The following is a 12,637-nucleotide window of genomic DNA, read 5'->3' as shown; positions in this document are numbered from 1 at the left end:
CCATGTGGGCCCTGAGGACAGGGGCTTATAACTATATAGTTATATATATAACATAAGGTTACATGTCATATGTATATATACATTATGTGTATGTATAGAGGGGGGATGAGGGACTGGGAAGCCTGAAGGAAGGGCAGGGCCTAAGGGAAGGCTCCATGGGGAGCTTAAGGGAAGCCTCCATGGGGAGCCAAGGAAAAGCTCCATGGGGAGCCTAAAGGATGGGGGGCCTGAGGACAGGGCCTTATAACTATATAGTTATATATATAAAACTTATGGTTACATGTCATATGTATATATACATTATATGTATGTATAGAGGGGGGATGAGGGACTGGGAAGCCTGAAGGAAGGGCAGGGCCTAAGGGAAGGCTCCATGGGGAGCCTAAGGGAAGGCTCCATGTGGGCCCTGAGGACAGGGGCTTATAACTATATAGTTATATATATAACATAAGGTTACATGTCATATGTATATATACATTATGTGTATGTATAGAGGGGGGATGAGGGACTGGGAAGTCAGAAGGAAGGACAGGGCCTAAGGGAAGGCTCCATGAGGAGCCTAAGGGAAGGCCCCCCATGGAGGCTGAGGACAGGGGCTTATAACTATATAGTTAGATATATATAACATAAGGTTATATGTCACATATATACATATACATTATATGTATAGAGAGAGGGGGGATGAGGGACTGGGAAGTCAGAAGGAAGGGCAGGGCCTAAGGGAAGGCTCCATGGGGAGCTTAAGGGAAGCCTCCATGGGGAGCGAGGAAAAGCTCCATGGGGAGCCTAAAGGATGGGGGGCCTGAGGACAGGGGCTTATAACTATATAGTTATATATGTAACATATACTTACATGTCATATGTATATATACATTATATACATTATATGTATAGAGAGAGGGGGGATGAGGGACTGGGAAGTCTGAAGGAAAGGCAGAGCCTAAGGGAAGGCTCCATGGGGAGCCTGAGGACAGGGGCTTATAACTATATAGTTATATATGTAACATATACTTACATGTCATATGTATATATACATTATATACATTATATGTATAGAGAGAGGGGGGATGAGGGACTGGGAAGTCTGAAGGAAAGGCAGAGCCTAAGGGAAGGCTCCATGGGGAGCCTGAGGACAGGGGCTTATAACTATATAGTTATATATATAAAACATATGGTTACATGTCATATGTATATATACATTATGTGTATGTATAGAGGGGGGATGATGAGGGACTGGGAAGTCAGAAGGAAGGGCAGGGCCTAAGGGAAGGCTCCATGGGGAGCCTAAGGGAAGGCCCCCCATGGAGGCTGAGGACAGGGGCTTATAACTATATAGTTAGATATATATAACATAAGGTTATATGTCATATATATACATATACATTATATGTATAGAGAGAGGGGGGATGAGGGACTGGGAAGTCAGAAGGAAGGGCAGGGCCTAAGGGAAGGCTCCATGGGGAGCTTAAGGGAAGCCTCCATGGGGAGCCGAGGAAAAGCTCCATGGGGAGCCTAAAGGATGGGGGGCCTGAGGACAGGGGCTTATAACTATATAGTTATATATGTAACATATACTTACATGTCATATGTATATATACATTATATACATTATATGTATAGAGAGAGGGGGGATGAGGGACTGGGAAGTCTGAAGGAAAGGCAGAGCCTAAGGGAAGGCTCCATGGGGAGCCTGAGGACAGGGGCTTATAACTATATAGTTATATATGTAACATATACTTACATGTCATATGTATATATACATTATATAATTATATGTATAGAGAGAGGGGGGATGAGGGACTGGGAAGCCTGAAGGAAGGGCAGGGTCTAAGGGAGGGCTCCATGGGGGACCTGAGGACAGGGGCTTATAACTATATAGTTATATATGTAACATATACTTACATGTCATATGTATATATACATTATATACATTATATGTATAGAGAGAGGGGGGATGAGGGACTGGGAAGTCTGAAGGAAAGGCAGAGCCTAAGTGAAGGCTTTATGGGGAGCCTGAGGACAGGGGCTTATAACTATATAGTTATATATATAAAACATATGGTTACATGTCATATGTATATATACATTATATGTATGTATAGAGGGGGGATGAGGGACTGGGAAACCTGAAGGAAGGGCAGGGCCTAAGGGAAGGCTCCATGGGGGGCCTGAGGACAGGGGCTTATAACTATATAGTTATATATGTAACATATACTTACATGTCATATGTATATATACATTATATACATTATATGTATAGAGAGAGGGGGGATGAGGGACTGGGAAGTCTGAAGGAAAGGCAGAGCCTAAGGGAAGGCTCCATGGGGAGCCTGAGGACAGGGGCTTATAACTATATAGTTATATATGTAACATATACTTACATGTCATATGTATATATACATTATATACATTATATGTATAGAGAGAGGGGGGATGAGGGACTGGGAAGTCTGAAGGAAAGGCAGAGCCTAAGGGAAGGCTCCATGGGGAGCCTGAGGACAGGGGCTTATAACTATATAGTTATATATATAAAACATATGGTTACATGTCATATGTATATATACATTATGTGTATGTATAGAGGGGGGATGAGGGACTGGGAAGTCAGAAGGAAGGGCAGGGCCTAAGGGAAGGCTCCATGGGGAGCCTAAGGGAAGGCCCCCCATGGAGGCTGAGGACAGGGGCTTATAACTATATAGTTAGATATATATAACATAAGGTTATATGTCATATATATACATATACATTATATGTATAGAGAGAGGGGGGATGAGGGACTGGGAAGTCAGAAGGAAGGGCAGGGCCTAAGGGAAGGCTCCATGGGGAGCCTAAGGGAAGGCCCCCCATGGAGGCTGAGGACAGGGGCTTATAACTATATAGTTAGATATATATAACATAAGGTTATATGTCATATATATACATATACATTATATGTATAGAGAGAGGGGGGATGAGGGACTGGGAAGTCAGAAGGAAGGGCAGGGCCTAAGGGAAGGCTCCATGGGGAGCCTAAGGGAATGCTCCATGGGGGGCCCAAGGGAAGGCTCTATTGGCCTGAGGACAGGGGCATATAACTATATAGTTATATATATGAAACATATGGTTACATGTCATATATATACATATACATTATATGTATAGAGAGGGGGGATGAGGGACTGGGAAGTCAGAAGGAAGGGCAGGGCCTAAGGGAAGGCTTGGTAGCGGAGCCTGAAGGGAGGGGTATATCTGTATAGTTATATGTTATATCTATGTATATATTATATGTGTGTGTGTGTGTGTGTGTGTGTGTGTGTGTGTGTGTGTGTATGGGCTGAGGGACCTGGAACCCTGAAGGAAGGGGAGGGTCTGAGGGAATGCTCTGGGGCTGGGCCTGAGGGAAGGCTCAGTAGGGGCTATTACCATATAATCATATATATATATATATATATGTATGTATTTATTTTGCTGAGGCAATTGGGGTTAAGTGATTTGGGCAGGGTCACACAGCTGGGAAATGTTAAGTGTCCTTTTTGAACTCAGATGCTCCTGCCTTCAGAAATGGTGCTCTCTCCTCTACACCACCTCGCCGCTCCCTGGCTTGGCTAGCTCTGGTTTCTTCTTGCACACATATGCTACAGCTTTATAACCATCCCACACCTCTGAGCATCTGCAACCACGGTGTGTAATTGGGATCCTTGGGAGATGGTAGTGTTAATAAGCCTTGCTCTGAAGCTGTATGGTACTGGCAGGAGAGCAGTCTTGAGACTTTTTTGTGTGGGAGCCACATGAGAGAATTAAAAGCCCTGACATGTATATAGCACTTGAGGACAGTTTAGAAGCCCTTTAAATCAATGTGATCAAAGCCAGCATTTAGCCCAGCATCCAGCACGTAGCCGGTGTTCTTGACTAAGCAGTGACACTGGTCCTGAGAGGTGGGTGTTGTGTACATTTTAGAGATAAAATATAGGCTTTAAAAAGATGCAGGGCCTTGATCATGTAACAAGAAGTTAGATTTGGGAGGATTCAACTTTTCCAGGCTTGAAAAGGGCTTTAAACTGTGGGGTCAGAGCATGAGTCTTCTCCTCCTTCCACTATGGAGAGAGCTTCTTCTCAACACTCAATTGTGAAAGGGTGCCCGGAGACCAAGGCTGACACTTCATAGAACAAGGACAGTCCTTGGATCAGTCAGTCATGCAGACTGACATGCTAGAACTTCTCTGGGGTAAATAGATCTCACACCCCCCCCCAGGGGAGAAGAACCATCTCAGCATTTTGGGGGGGGGGCCAGAAGAGCAGAAAAGATCCTGAGAGCTTTTCTATGCCCTGGAGAACCCCCTAACTCAGGATTACAAGGTGAGGGGGGAAAGACCTGGGGAACTGGCACTGCAGAACGCAGCATTTGGCAATCCCTTTGATTGTTTGCAAACTAAATCCTGAAGGGAGCTGGGCTGAGGAGGGGGTGCTAGACGCCCCCCAAAACATCACCTCCCCCCCTAATGATCTCCTGTGAAGTGGTTCTAACCTTGAAAGGCTTCCCATAGCTTTCAGATAGGAGCTAGTACTACTCAGGCCTTCTAAGGGTTCTGCTCTAAATCTATGATCAGGTAAACTCTCCACAGGAATTAGGTGACTCATTTGGTCAGGAATGATTGTAAACACAGTTCCAAAGTCCCACATTTTCTAGGCACTCAACTGGTATCACTGGAAAGGACCCATAGAAGGGGAAAGTATAGACAAAGTGGGTGTGTATTGGATGAAACGAGAGAGAAAAGGGGAGAGAAGGGGAGCAAATGAGCAATTAATAGCACCTACTATATGCCAGGCACAAATGCTTTTACAACAACTTCGGGAAGTAGGGGCCGTTTTTAATCTTCATTTTACAATCAAGAAAACTAGCAAGCAGAGGTCAAGTGACTTGTCAGAATCACATAGTAGTAGAATACCATGGTCTAGTCCAGTAGATGAGTCTGAATTTGAAGGCCGGTTCCCCCGACACCAGGCCCAGAACTCTATCCCCTGCGTCACCAGAGGCTGCTGTGCATATGCTACGCGGGCCGTGGATTGTCTGGCCATTCCCTAGCATAAACTGGTATGGTGATGGGGAAGGAAGACCTGAGCATTACATGTAGAGTTACTGATGAAGAAGTGCTTGGAAAAAAATGGGAACAACCAAAAGAAATTTGAGTCAGTAGCCTTAGATCTGGCTAAACTTCCCAACCTTCCCAAGTCCAGGCTGAGAGCCACCTCTCTTCCAATATGGCTTAAGACCAGGAAAACCTGTTCAGCTGTGCTGGGAAGAGATCCTTGACCAGTGCCCCAGCTGGCAGCCAGAACAGCCTTGGAGCAGGGCAGAATGAGATGAAAGGACCAGAGACCCGTGTCACAAAAGAGCCATCCTTTCCTCCCTCCCCTTCAAATTGAAAAGGCCCCAAGGCCTCAGCCCACCGTGCTTATGTCTGGAGAATATTCCTCATTCTATTTGCCCTTGGTCTTAAGACACCTAGAACCCCCATAGCAAGTTGCTACCTCTAAGGACAGCCAATTCCCTCCCAAGTTTGGGGAGAGCCGAGTTCCGGGTCGGCCTGAGAGGTAAGATGGAAGGGAAGGGGGAGAACTCAGAGAACACACACAGTTTCTGCTCTCATTTCCATTGTTTAATTCCAAAAGCTCACCAAGTAGACAAGACAGCAAAAAAAAAAGTCAAGACTAAAAAAAGCAAAAGATCAATACTTCAATCACAATAAATACAGCTCTGTATAAGAAGCCCCCTCCCCTTCCAGGGACCCAGGAAGAGACATCCCGGGCCTCCTGACCCACCTGACCCAATAGCAGCCTACATCCCCTACGATCCAAGATGATTTAGAGTTGAACAAGAACAAAGACAGAGGCAATCTCCAGTGTTGTGCTGCCAGAACCTCCAGCCTATCGGAATCAGATAGAAGGAGCACTAGGGCTGATGACATTCCTAGTTTTGGGTGCGATTGGAGGTGGAGGCGGGGACGCTGAGGCATTCTGACCCTCCAGACTGTGCCGGATCCCGTAGGTGAAGTAGATGGCAAATCCTGGTGGGGGGAAAAAAGGTGGTTCTCTCTCCACCAAGAACTCAAAGAGATCTGAGAGGAACATAAAGCAAGCTTGGAGGTCAGGTCCTCCAATGGCATCCCCTTCCCTCCCTTCATGGACTTACCAAGCAGCATCCAGACCCCAAACCGGGCCCAGGTGCCAGCCTTCATTTGCATCATGAGATAAACATTGACAAAGATGCTCAGCAGTGGGAGGAGAGGTACTGCGGGCACCTGAAGGGAAAGTGGAATGAGAAACAGATATGTGCCCAGGCCCAAAGTTCTCAGGACCACTGAGAGTGCCAGGGAGAAAAGCAAGATTAGCGACGTGAAAAAGGAACGCCAGTCTTGGCACGCTGTGGCTGGAAGAAGTTGCAAGAAGTCTCTTACCTTGAAATGCAGATGAGACTGGCTCTGAGGCTGCTTCCAAATGATTGCAGTACTCACGAAGACTAGCACCAGGAGCAGGGTGCTCAGAGTAACCCAGGTAAGCTTCCCAGCCAACAGCTCCTCTGACCAGTGAGCCAACACCACGCACAGGACTGTAATCACCACAGCTATAGGGTGAGGCAAGGAGAAGAAATCAGACTGAAGCAGGGAGCCATGATCTGGGCCTCTGTCCCCCGGGGGTCCCCACTCCATGGCTCACCAAGAATCGACACAGTTGCATAGACGATATGGCCGGAGAGCTGGGTGGGTGTAGAGTGGGATGGGCAGAGGAGCCTCCGAAAGGTCAGGGCTTCATTCTCAGACTCTGGTTCCTCCTTATCCTCCTGTGGCCACTGCAGTTCCACAGCCTGATCCACCTTTGGCTGCACTAGTTCATCAGGCTGGTACCTGAAGGAAGGAAGAAGGCCGCTCTAGCTCCCGTCTACTCTGCTCTCTCCACTCTTTGGGATTTCCTCTCTCCCACTCCCCATCCTCCTTCCCCAACCTCCACCTAGCCAAGCCTTGGCTTGGGGCCGGGATGGCATTTGGAAGAACACATGGTTTCCTCTTGGTGGGCCAGGAGAACAAGACCCCCCAGTGGAGGAGGGGGCCCACCTGAGGATGAGAACACACACGGCCACCAGGGAATAGGCGAGCAGCGTCCCGATTGACATGAGGTCCACGAGATCGGAGAGCTCAAAAAGAAAGGCCATCAGGGCTGGGGGGGAAGGAGGAAGAGAGCCTTGAAGCAACAGCATTATCCCCCCAACTGGGGGTGGAAGGCATCAGCATCGGGGAGGGGAGGGGGTTGGGAGGCAGGTTCAGAATGGGGAGGGAAGACTTTGAGAGGCAGGGATAGGAGGGAAGGGGAAGGAGGGAAGAAGGGACTTTCACCTGCGATGATGCCCGAGGCGATGGTGGCCACGAGTGGGGTGTGTGTCCGGGAGTGCACTCGTGCGAAAGCCCGAAACAGAAGGCCATCCTCTGCCATGGCATAGATCACTCGAGGCATGGGGAACATGGAGCCCAGAAGGCTGATGGGGAAATAGGAGAGTTGGGGGGTGAGGGCATCATAACGACCTAGCAAGAACTTATACCATGAATAAAGAACCGGACTGTCCCCTCTCAAGTGCCTCTCTAGGCCAGGGCTCTCGCTCTCTCTCTTGTAGGTCTACAAGGGCTCTGTCTGGCTGTGTTATTCCCAAGGCTCAGACTGATGCAAAGTACCAGTTTCAGCACTGACCTGGTGGAAAGAGCACAAAGGGACCCAACTGCCACGAGGTATCGGGCAGGAGCCCATCCCACAAAATGAAAGGCCTCTGGCAAAGGGCTCTCGGGTCGCAGCAGGTAATATGGCATCATGAGAGTAAGAGCAGAAGAAACACCAAAATAGGCCACGAAGCAGACCAACAGTGAGACTACGATGCCCACAGGAATGGAACGCTGAGGATCCTTTGCCTCCTCCCCTGGGGGGGAGAATCAGAAGTTCCAGAGTCAGGGAGAAATTGTCTTTCCCCTAACCCCAATAGAAGCTTAAATGAGGTAAAGATCCTTCCACCCTCCCATTCCATCCAACATCAATAAAAGCCCCTCCCAGGCCCCAGACAGTAGAGGATAGCATGTTACCAGTAGTGGCGATGCAGTCAAAACCAACAAATGCGTAGAAGCAGGTGGCTGCCCCACGGAGGATGCCTCCTACACCAAAAGGCATGAAGCCCCCAGAGCCCAAACTTCCGATGCTGAAGTGGAAAAGGGGTCAAAAAGGTGAATGGACCAAGGGGAAGAACAAGAGTCCCTTTAGCACCCCACCACCTCAGTTCCGGTAGTTCAGCCAAATCTGCTGGGTAATGGATGATTCTAATATGGAGGCACAACCCCAATTCTCTTCAGTCTTATCCACTCACCATTATCAGAGTTCTATAAGCTTGTGCCAGACAGTGATTGAGAAAAGATGAGGAGGAGGAGAACAAGGAGGAGGAGGACCACCCATAACTGCTAACATTATCTTGCTTGAGCTTCTCCACAACCCAGAGGGGTTAAGGAACAACCCCTAATCTATCAGCCAGAAGATCTGAAGCCAGCAGATCTCTCCAAGGCCAGTGCTCTTCCCACTAGGCCTTGCTGTTCCCCCTTAAGGTGCCCACCTTAGCCCAGAGCTGCTCACCTGCGATTGCCGTTAGGTGTAGAAGCAGCCAGTTGATAGTCTTTTTCGGTGAGCTGCCAGTTGTGGATGTCACCCTTGATGAAACCAGCAACAATGATGAAGCCCAGAACCACCAGGTTCACACCTGTGAACACCTTGGTCACCAAAGCTGACTCACTGGCTCCCAGGGCCAGCAACCCTATGAGAAGGGGGGGGGGGGAGAGAGAAATGGATTAATTGAAGACCCAGAGAAATTGCAAATCATCTCAGTCTTCAGACTTGTCCCCCCGAGAGCCATCCCCTCCCTTAGTTTTTGTATGTCCACCCCCTCCCCTCTCCTCACCAGTGAGCAGCAGCACAAGGCCAAGAGCAAAGAAGTCTGGGTACTCTGCCAAGATCCGTGGCACATGCAGAGAGACGCTTCCCCGGAGGGTCAGTGAAATGTGGTTCCCAATCAGGTTGTCAAAAGCAGAGCTCCAGGCCCTGGCCACACTGGCCGTACCTGTGGGGGGCGGGGATAAAGGTCAGGAGGACCACCACTAGTGTGACTGAACACTTTCTCCCCTAACTTCCTCTTGCCACCCAACTTCCCCACCCACAAAGCCCTTCCAGACTCTCTCCCAACTCACCGATGACATAGGAAAGGATGAGGTTCCAGCCAGTGGTAAAGGCCCACAGCTCCCCAACAGCGACATAACTGTAAAGATAAGCTGAGCCAGCCCGGGGGACCCGGGCCCCAAACTCAGCATAGCAGAGCCCAGCCAGCACGGAGGCCATGGCGGCCACCAGAAAGCAGATGACGATGGCCGGCCCGGCCTTCTCCTTAGCCACCTCACCGGCCAGCACGTAGACCCCTGCACCCAAGGTGCTGCCCACACCCAGAGCTACCAGATCCAGGGTGCTCAGGCAGCGGGCAAAGCGACTCTCCCCCAAGCCCGGCTCCAGCACCCTTCTCCGGATAAGCATCTTCCCAAAGCGACTCAGAGCCCGGCCAATCATCTTTCCTTCAGGTGCCTGAGGGCTGGTCAAAGAAGAGAATAGAATAGAGAGAAATGGGCCGGAGGGGGAAGGCTCAAGGATGGGGCAGTCAATTTTGCTTTACAAAGGAACTAGTCCCCAGGGCTAAGGCCAGGACTAGCCCCAGAACATCCACACCTGAATGGAAGAGAATTCTCCCCCCTCCCCCAGCCCCCCCAGTGAAGGATAAAACTACAGAGCCTCCCTGGGCCAGGAGCAGAACTGCCTCGACACTCCCAGCCCCAGGCTCCCTCCACATCAGCAGCTCGAAGACCTGGAAATCTTCCCCCTCCCCTGGCTCCCCTCTCCTCCCCTTTCAGCCAGAACTTAACAGGTCTCCGATGGAAGCTCCAGGGGGAAAGTTGATTCCCTCTCCCTACCCTGGAGGGAGGGGCGGCTTCACTGGGCCAAGGGGAGTCATTGGGGCCCAGGGAGAGCTTCCTGTGTCCCTGGGCTCCATCGCTTTGATTCTCACCTTCGGCCCGGTAGCTGGCTTCTCCTGATCCTATCCTATGCTGATCCCAGAAGCCAACACTCCAGCCTCCCAGGGCTCTCGTCCACCTTTAGGGCAAGATGCTAGTTCCCAGCCCCTCCCCACGCCCGCAGGGGGGCACGTTGGGCGTGGTCCCAAACTGAGTGGAAGGGGAAGGGAAGATGAGAGCTAAGCCGGCCCCTCCTCCCCATCTCCGAACTGGCCAGGAGTTGCCAGCCCTCGAGATGTGGAGATGGTCCATTACTAGACCCCTCCCCCCTCCCCCAGCCACCTGCCTCAGTATCTGCCCATACTGAAAGGGCAGGGAGTGGGGGAGAGGGGGGCTTCTTGGCCACTGAGCCTCACGACCAGGTCGAAGCCCGTGCAGCCCCATGCAGGGGCGAGCAAAGGGAGTGGGGGTTCGAGCCAGCCAGCAACAGGTCCTGGGCCGGGAGATGCAAGGGCACCGCGTGTCGGGGCTGCGGAAGCGGGCTGGGCAGGGGAGACCAGGGCAGCCCACCCGAGCACCCCTCCCGGCACACTCACCCAAGAGCCTCGGGGGGGCACGCACTCTCGCTGGGAGGGGACGAGGCTGGCCCGCTCACTCGGTCGCCGGGGAGGACCGGCTCGGGATGAGTTGGCTCGGCTCGGCTTCAGGTGCTCCCTGCTCCTGGGGATGCCAGTGGCTCCGGGATGCTGCCGCTCGCCGCTTCGGACCAGCTGCTTGGGGTCAGAGCGCGCCAAGTACCCCTTTATATAGGGCCGGGGGGCGGGGCCGGTCGCGTCATGGGATTCCCCCCCCTCCCCACCCCAGCCCAGCCCGGCCCGGCCCCAGCCCCCAGGCTAGCCAAACCTGCTGCGTTCCTTGCGGAGGAGACCGAGGGGGCAGGGGCTGGGGCTGAAGCTGGAGGCGGCTGCCCACTCTCCAAGGCCAGCCGGCTGGCTGGGCAGGCGGGGGCTGGGCTGGGCCGAGCTTGGGGGGGGCGGAGGGGGGGCGCGCTGGCGGCGGTACACAGCCTTCCGCCGTTTCGTCACTGTCTAGTTCGCGGAGCCGGGGAGGTTCCCGGTGGTTCTGGGACTCGGGGGGCTGCCCCCGCGCCCCACAGGGCAGGCTAGGCCTGGCCAGTCCCTCCCCTGGCCAGAAACGCAGCCCCAAGTGAAAGAGACGCCCCCCCAACCCCCGCCCCCGCCACAACGTGGCTACATCACATCCCGGGGAGCCCTCGTCCCCCAGTCCTTTCTAGCCCTTTTCAGCGCACAGACCACCAGGTGCAATGGCAGGGGCGCGAACAACTTGAACTCACCAGCTCCGAGTTCGAATCCCCACACCGCCAGCTAGACAAGTTGTCCGTAGGGACCGTTGAGCAAATCACTCATCCTTTTGGCGCCTCGGTTCAATGAGGGGCGGGGGCTGGAGCCGAAGCCTTCGGGTCCCCGACCCCTCCCCTCTCACGTCATTGGCCTTCAGCCCCCAGCCCTATCTTCACCCAGCCTACTCTAGTACATCCCCTATAGGAGAGGGTCTAAGTCGAGCTAATTGCCGAAGGAGACTTTCGGGGACTCCCTGGAGATGACTCTCTCCCATAGAAACATTTCCAGTGCTCCCCCTGAAAATCACTTTGTCCAGTCCCCCAGCCACTTCAAAGCAGGGACAGTAATGGAAGGACAAAGAACAGCATTCCCGGAGGCCACAGAGGCAGCTCTGTCTGGAGCCCCAAGGAAGACCTGCCTTCGCTTCCCTGCTCCGTCCTGGAGCGGATTTGGATAGATCCCTTCAGGTGGGTGGGTGGGGCTCCGTTTCGGGTTGGACTTCCCTCCTTCCCTCCCTTCCAGTTGGGAATGTGGGAGCCGATGTCCCACCCAGTGACCTAGGGAGCACCGGCAGGCTTGAACAGTGGGGGGTGCGGAGGCCTGGCCCAGCTCCTCGGTGGCTCCATCCGGCCCTCATCCCCCAAGCGGCCCTCATCCCCCAAGCTCTTCCGGTCCCAAGTCCTTCCTGGGGGCATTCATTTACCTGGTATTGCTTAATCTGGGAATGGAAACCCCTTGAAGCCAAGGGCAGGTTTCCTCTTCTCCTTCTCGGCGCCCAGCCCAGCACGCACGCGCCCACGCGGGGAGCTCTGCGCTCTGCTCGTACACAGATCTGTGCTGTCCCTGCCACAGGGAATTCCACACTTCCCCCGTTTTAGAAAGCTCCTTGGGGGGCCCCGAGGCTGGCCGGGCCTCCGCCGCCTCTCCTGCCAGGGCCTCTCTGGCCCCACGGTGCAGAGATGGTTCCACTTGACCCGAGGGAGCTTGGAGCTTGGCCGGCTCACGGACTTCCAAGGCTAAGGCTCTTCATGCGGCTCTTCAGCCGGCCGGCCTGAGGGCCTCAACTTTGAACTTAGGTTTGACCTCCCAGAGCCCCTCAAAGGCTACCTCGCGGAGTTCGGGCCACCTCCGCAATCCTCCCGCCAGTCTATCGCTCCAGCAGATCTTATCTGGAAGAGCCTCCTACCTGGTTTGTCCGGTCCCACCCTTCCTACCCTAGGT

The 12,637-nt window shown here is 52.6% G+C and overlaps 1 protein-coding gene across 2 annotated transcripts; it reads right to left on the bottom strand.

Moving 5' to 3' along the window:
* Positions 1–5,614: 5,614 nt before the first annotated feature.
* On the bottom strand, positions 5,615–11,065 carry SLC7A3 (solute carrier family 7 member 3). Of its 2 annotated transcripts, XM_051968426.1 has the most exons (13): positions 10,959–11,065; positions 10,652–10,825; positions 9,246–9,637; positions 8,960–9,118; positions 8,638–8,815; positions 8,100–8,212; positions 7,717–7,939; positions 7,368–7,507; positions 7,089–7,191; positions 6,694–6,881; positions 6,435–6,601; positions 6,170–6,278; positions 5,615–6,044 (listed from the first exon to the last, which is right to left on the bottom strand). In XM_051968426.1, the coding sequence occupies exons 3-13, from the start codon at positions 9,613–9,615 to the stop codon at positions 5,914–5,916; spliced, it is 1,881 nt and encodes a 626-aa protein (XP_051824386.1). In that variant the 5' UTR covers positions 9,616–9,637; positions 10,652–10,825; positions 10,959–11,065; the 3' UTR covers positions 5,615–5,913. The 2 variants fall into 2 exon arrangements, with proteins under 2 accessions (XP_051824386.1, XP_051824387.1); XM_051968427.1 differs by lacking the exons at positions 10,652–10,825; positions 10,959–11,065 and adding an exon at positions 10,109–10,194.
* Positions 11,066–12,637: the final 1,572 nt, after the last annotated feature.

The sequence above is a fragment of the Antechinus flavipes genome, chromosome X, assembly GCF_016432865.1.
Source record: "Antechinus flavipes isolate AdamAnt ecotype Samford, QLD, Australia chromosome X, AdamAnt_v2, whole genome shotgun sequence".
NCBI lineage: Eukaryota > Metazoa > Chordata > Mammalia > Dasyuromorphia > Dasyuridae > Antechinus > Antechinus flavipes.
This window is presented reverse-complemented; position numbering and strand designations above follow the sequence as displayed.

Excerpts from the sequence above, each read along its gene's own strand:
- SLC7A3 (XM_051968426.1), bottom strand. The coding sequence starts at position 9,615 with ATGATTGGCCGGGCTCTGAGTCGCTTTGGGAAGATGCTTATCCGGAGA. Across the intron at positions 6,882-7,088 it reads GTGTGTGTTCTCATCCTCAG|GTACCAGCCTGATGAACTAG; the intron begins GTGGGCCCCCTC and ends TCCTTCCTTCAG. Across the intron at positions 6,602-6,693 it reads TGCAACTGTGTCGATTCTTG|CTGTGGTGATTACAGTCCTG; the intron begins GTGAGCCATGGA and ends CTCACCCTATAG.